The 6,961-nt window shown below is 32.6% G+C and overlaps 1 protein-coding gene across 2 annotated transcripts; it reads left to right on the top strand.

The window, feature by feature from the left end:
- The first annotated feature begins 854 nt into the window (after positions 1 to 854).
- LOC116348699 (toll-like receptor 13) lies at positions 855 to 3,309 on the top strand. Of its 2 annotated transcripts, XR_004201855.1 has the most exons (3): positions 855 to 966; positions 1,116 to 2,505; positions 2,629 to 3,309. XR_004201855.1 is itself a non-coding variant. In XM_031779765.1 (2 exons), coding segments are annotated over exons 1-2 (1,068 nt in total). In that variant the 5' UTR covers positions 855 to 964; the 3' UTR covers positions 2,182 to 2,527. The 2 variants fall into 2 exon arrangements, 1 of the variants encoding a protein (XP_031635625.1); XM_031779765.1 differs by lacking the exon at positions 2,629 to 3,309 and having other exon boundaries at positions 1,116 to 2,527.
- Positions 3,310 to 6,961: the final 3,652 nt, after the last annotated feature.

Below are 6,961 nucleotides of genomic sequence, written 5' to 3'. Positions count from 1 at the left end.
TTAATCATTTTGATTTTGAATAAATGTTGTGCGCAAAAAATCATGAACAAAAAAAAATATTTAAAAAAATATAAAGCACAGGGGAATTAAACAAGAAAAATGTGTCACATGATTAGAACTACTAGCTAGTTGTTGGTGTCAATATTATTTTCGTATGGTTCCAATAGAGCAGCTTGTATACTGGGGCGTCAATTTTTTGCCATGTTGGTTTACCATTTGGAACTACATAGTATTGTATACAACGGCTTGATCTATCGACTCCTACAGATACATACAATCGACATTGGATGATTGGTTTCATTTTTCTCCAACATTTTTTATGTGATTCCGAAAAGGTGCTTCCTTCTTTATGCGCATTTTCAGAACCGAAATAGTGATTTTGTGCGCACACTTTCTTTGTGCGCACAAAATAAGTAAGGTCAATAATGCAAAAGGCTTTCTATGTAATATTCTATGTATTCAGGATCAAAACAAAAAACAGGTAAGGTTTTCTATTTTCTGCAAAATGCATGTGCATAAGAAAAGACTTATTTTGTGCGCAAAAACGAAGCTGTGAGATGTCAATTGCATTGTTTAAATGACAAAGACAAATTTTCAAGACCAATATCCCTTCATGAAAAAAACACAAATCTATTTATTACTACCTTTCATTCTCTCTTCACTAACCATCGTAATTGTTCATGACTAGACAATGAGCAAATGGAAAGATATTTCTTTACCGATTCATCTCTTTTGAATTTTTGAACTTTCCTGATTTTTGTAATCAAGCAAATGGAATAATTCGAAGAACAGTATTGATATTAGTTTTTGACTAGTAGGTTAAAATCAGTCGTGTTTTAGTTCTTGGGCACATCAAATGTTTCAGTCTTTTGCTGAAATAATTATTTTTTAAAAGTGAAAAAAAGAAAAATACTATATTTTTATCAATCAGATCAATATTTTGATAGTTTTTTTAATATTCAAAATGTAAGTTATTTTGTCTTAGTTTTCTTCTTGCCGGTAAATATTTTGCCAGAAAAGACCTTTATTCGTGCGTGATCGATCGATTTGCTTTTTTTCATGGGATATTTCTGGTGAACATTTGAAGAAAAAACTCATAAATATTATTATTCTAGGCGACTGTTGCTGGTGTTTTATTTGTATTCATCATTAACATCATACATATTCTCGTTCAACATTACCGATCTTGCCGATTGTCGCATAAGTGATTTTGGAACACTCAAAGAAAAACTGATCGATGATACTCATTCTTGTGACTTGAAATATTTATATCATATTTGTAACTGGAGAAATTTATCTAGACTTTATTTCGAGGAACATTCGTTAACAGCACTTCCACGTCATTTTCTATGGAACTGCCATAATTTAACCGATTTATATCTAAGCGGTAATAAAATAAAAAAAATTGCAAGAGATGCATTTGATAAGTTGACATCATTAGCCTATTTGGATTTATCAAATAATCAAATCAAAAGATTACATGAAGATACTTTTAAGCCATTGAAAGAATTAGAGTATCTACTTTTACAACAAAATAATATTCAAGTGATCGATTCCAATTTATTTAACCATAATACAAAGATATTTAGGCTATATTTGAATAATAACGATTTAAGAATCATTGGAGATGGGGCATTTCGGATGATTCCAACTTTGGGAAGTCTTGATATTTCCAGTAATCGTCACTTGAAGAGTATTGATTTAACCAATATTTCGCGTGGAGGTTCAGTTTTAAAGGATTTAAGCGTGAATCTAAGTAACTGTACCTTAAAAAAATTGTTCATTCCAATGAATGTAGTTGAGCTTAGCGTCTGCAGAAATCACATAACATCTATCAATGCTCATCCGAATAATCGATTGAAAGTTCTGAACCTAGATAATAATCATTTATCTACCATCCTCCATTTAAAATTGCCATATTTGACTCAGTTACTTATTGGAAGAAGAAATCGTATATCAATCAGCGATACTTACGGCTTTAAACAACTAACGTATTTGAACTTTGATTTAAATTCGAAACAAAACATAAATATTACTGAAATAGGAAAGAATTTACCATTGCTTCAAGACGTTTTCATAACATCTACAGACATGAGCACTGAACAACAAACACGAATTATCAACGATTTTAAACAATACAATGTTTATTGTTACGTTGATACATGTTTTGATTACGAATAAGACGAAATAAAATTATAAATATTCAGTATTTTAGTTATAGTCACGTAAATAATTATTATCTAGAAGTAACACTGTTTTTAATTATGTTTTTGTATCAGCTCTTTTACCAACACATTTATTTATTTTCCGTCTTCAAATATTGTGAACACCTTTTGAGACACGTTTCGCTTACCTTGCATTTATCAAATTTATCATTTAATCAGTTTGTCACGTTTAAACTAACATCTCTTTCCATATAAGTAGCCATTAGGTCACTATTTTAATAAATTCAGTTTCTAGTTTCAAATTGTAAAGAGTCATTTCATACCAGCCGTCGAGATAGAGGTATGTATTATATTATTTTACAACGAGCCTCAAAAATTCAATATTAAATGATCCAAATTGTCTAATCTTTTTCTGTTCCAAAGAGTTTTTTAAAATTCATTCTATTTCATTTAAATTTTTCAGATTTTCGTTTTTATGTTTCTTCTTCTCACAACATCACAAACAACAGCTCAAGAGCCAATCTTAGGAATATCGCCTCATCTTATTGAAGAGATGTCTCAATATCATGAAAACTACGATGAAGGTAAAGTCGTTACCCAAATATTCGAACAATTCTTCGGATGTAACAACGTATTTCACATCAGCCAACATTTTCAACCTCAGCCAGATGGAGAAGGAACACTTGGTCTGGTTTATGATTGCTTCTGTATGGAAGAATTTCTGAAAAATTTGTCATCTTTGTATCACTATTTCGGTTCTGAAAATGCGCATAAAGAAGGAAGCACCTTTTCGGAATCACATAAAAAATGTTGGAGAAAAATGAAACCAATCATCCAATGTCGATTGTATGTATCTGTAGGAGTCGATAGATCAAGCCGTTGTATACAATACTATGTAGTTCCAAATGGTAAACCAACATGGCAAAAAATTGACGCCCCAGTATACAAGCTGCTCTATTGGAACCATACGAAAATAATATTGACACCAACAACTAGCTAGTAGTTCTAATCATGTGACACATTTTTCTTGTTTAATTCCCCTGTGCTTTATATTTTTTTAAATATTTTTTTTTGTTCATGATTTTTTGCGCACAACATTTATTCAAAATCAAAATGATTAAATCAACTTAGCACAAATTGTCTCTAAAACAGTTATAATAAAAATTGACTTGAATTTTGACACAGAAAAGATACTCTTTTTTTTGTCTGTTCTCACCATTGTTAGCGGCGGCATTTCGAAGAGACATATCACGAATCAAATCGATCGCATCGATGGCAAGTCGATTTGGTTTGGCCATTATGCACTCAGGCATTGGATTCATTTGACGAATTACTTCTCGATTTTGAGTCAAAATTGCGGCTAAACCGGGAAAATTTGGTTGATCAACTACGACAGCTTCATCATATTGTTGTGGTGTAATCAAACGCAGATTACCATTTTTTTCGCAAATACAATGTTTTGGCCTAGGGGTTGTACACCGTTTCTCTCTCTGAATAACAAAGAGAGAGAGAGAGAGAGAGAGAGAGAGAGAGAGAGAGAGAGAGAGAATATTCATTTGTGGGAGTGATCTAAACCGGTTTTCACACACGTGTATGAATAAAATAGAGAGAGAGAAAATAGGTGTGTGCGTGTGTGTGTGTGTGTCTGCACTAATACTAAGAAACGTGGATGAAACCTACAATTTCATACTACTAGTGACATTGCAATTTTTTTTCGTTCAAAAAGTATAGTGACATTTTGCACGAAATACACGGCGACGCCGAATCCCCAACAAAGAAAGTTTTTGTTGTTGTTGTTGTTTAATTTGTAATTGGAAAACAAAAACCCGACAAATACCAAAGAAGCGATCAAAAGTATCATTAAAAGTTCCGCATTCACTGGCTATAAAAATTCATTCCATTCGATTTCCATCTTGGGGTTATTTACATCGATGTGAACTCTTTCAGGATAGAAACCCCGGTGTAAATTTGCTTAAAAGAGTCAATATACTTGCACTCCATTATACTCAAGACAACATACACGTAACTACGTGCAAATAACGAAAACAAAAAATCAAACTCATGGAGAAATGCAAAATAGTTGGACGGAATTGGGGCATTGCATACATCATATCGGTTTACAATAACCATTGTGTTTCATATATTCTTATCGTGCACCATTTATATGTAGATGATAAGTGTGCAATTTAAAATGGCGAATAATGGTGAATGTGTGGTGTAGCTATATTTGTAAGCATCGGAATAAAAGACAAACGTATGAGATCTTTGAGCGAAACCCGAATACAAATATATTTTGCTCAAAATACTAATGGAGAAAATCTTAGCGTAAAAACCAAATATCTTTGAAATCGGAATAAAAGTAAAATAACTCGACTTATTTTATTTTCACTCGCAATTTGTATACATTTGGTTTTTACGCTGAACATTTTTATATTAGGTTTTCATGCGTATTTTTCAAATAACAATAATTGGTTTGAGACTCAAACTTTGAGTTTAACTCAACTCATTGGTTCGCTTCCATAAGAAAATACATGGTCCACACGTTCGTAGAATGAGAAGAAACTCAATTTATGCTCAATGTGTTATTTTATGGTCGAGATTTTATCTCGCTCATCCTTGTATGTATTATTGTGTTTACAAACAACATTCTGTTCACATGCAGTTCTCACTTTTATTTTGCTGCGCAATAAAAATCATCGACACAAAACTCAAAGCGATGGCCATTGACATCAATTTTTATTGCGCAGCAAGATTTTAGTGCGAGTTATATGTGAATAGAATGTCGCTTGTAAACACAATACCATATATAGAACAAATATGCAAGGATGAGCGAGACAGCATGAGACAACAACTTGCCAAGCACGATTTTGGTGACAGGGATAGCAAATTTTTACGTTCTGATTGCACCAGATGATATAGAGCATTTAGTGGCATGAGAATTGTGAAAAAAAATCGCATGTTTTTTCACTTCTTATGTGCTCTATGGCAAATACAAAATATGTACGGACGTACATAGTGTCATTTCAGCGGTCTTCCGTGTTTTTCATACAAGCCTCCCAAATAGATGATGAAAAATCGAGAAAAATGAAAAAAATAATTAATTTTTTTTTCTTCGATTTACAAATACTACTCAATTTTCTGTATCATCTGGTGAAATCAGAATATAAAAACTCGCATTCCTTATCATTTAAATCACGATTGGCATTCGGTCACTATTCAATAGGTGTTACATGGGAAGTTTATATGACACTCTCGGAGACTCGGTATAGAGCACTCAAACAGTGAAAAAAGTCCAGATCGTGATTTGGATGATAAGGAATGCGTTTTTTTTCATTCTGATTTCACCAGGTGATACAGAAAATTGAGTAGTATTTGAGAATTGAAGAAAAAAAATTAATTATTTTTTCATTTTTCGCAATTTTTTACCATCTATGTACATGGGAGGCTTGTATGAAAAACACGGAAGACCGCTGAAATGGCGAATACAAAATATGTACGGGCGTACGATAGTGTCATTTCAGCGGTCTTCCGTGTTTTTCATACAAGCCTCCCAAATAGATGATGAAAAATCGAGAAAAATGAAAAAAATAATTAATTTTTTTTTCTTCGATTTACAAATACTACTCAATTTTCTGTATCACCTGGTGAAATCAGAATGAAAAAAAACGCATTCCTTATCATCCAAATCACGATCTGGACTTTTTTCACTGTTTGAGTGCTCTATACCGAGTCTCCGAGAGTGTCATATAAACTTCCCATGTAACACCTATTGAATAGTGACCGAATGCCAATCGTGATTTAAATGATAAGGAATGCGAGTTTTTATATTCTGATTTCACCAGATGATACAGAAAATTGAGTAGTATTTGTAAATCGAAGAAAAAAAAATTAATTATTTTTTTCATTTTTCTCGATTTTTCATCATCTATTTGGGAGGCTTGTATGAAAAACACGGAAGACCGCTGAAATGACACTATGTACGTCCGTACATATTTTGTATTTGCCATAGAGCACATAAGAAGTGAAAAAACATGCGATTTTTTTTCACAATTCTCATGCCACTAAATGCTCTATATCATCTGGTGCAATCAGAACGTAAAAATTTGCTATCCCTGTCACCAAAATCGTGCTTGGCAAGTTGTTGTCTCATGCTGTCTCGCTCATCCTTGCATATTTGTTCTATATATGGTATTGTGTTTACAAGCGACATTCTATTCACATATAACTCGCACTAAAATCTTGCTGCGCAATAAAAATTGATGTCAATGGCCATCGCTTTGAGTTTTGTGTCGATGATTTTTATTGCGCAGCAAAATAAAAGTGAGAACTGCATGTGAACAGAATGTTGTTTGTAAACACAATAATACATACAAGGATGAGCGAGATAAAATCTCGACCATAAAATAACACATTGAGCATAAATTGAGTTTCTTCTCATTCTACGAACGTGTGGACCATGTATTTTCTTATGGAAGCGAACCAATGAGTTGAGTTAAACTCAAAGTTTGAGTCTCAAACCAATTATTGTTATTTGAAAAATACGCATGAAAACCTAATATAAAAATGTTCAGCGTAAAAACCAAATGTATACAAATTGCGAGTGAAAATAAAATAAGTCGAGTTATTTTACTTTTATTCCGATTTCAAAGATATTTGGTTTTTACGCTAAGATTTTCTCCATTAGTATTTTGAGCAAAATATATTTGTATTCGGGTTTCGCTCAAAGATCTCATACGTTTGTCTTTTATTCCGATGCTTACAAATATAGCTACACCACACATTCACCATTATTCGCC

Source organism: Contarinia nasturtii, unplaced genomic scaffold, assembly GCF_009176525.2.
Source record: "Contarinia nasturtii isolate CC-2019 unplaced genomic scaffold, AAFC_CNas_1.1 Cnas_scaffold_2667, whole genome shotgun sequence".
Classification (NCBI taxonomy): domain Eukaryota; kingdom Metazoa; phylum Arthropoda; class Insecta; order Diptera; family Cecidomyiidae; genus Contarinia; species Contarinia nasturtii.
The sequence above is the reverse complement of the archived record's forward strand: the minus strand, read 5'-3'. Positions and strand labels throughout refer to the sequence as shown.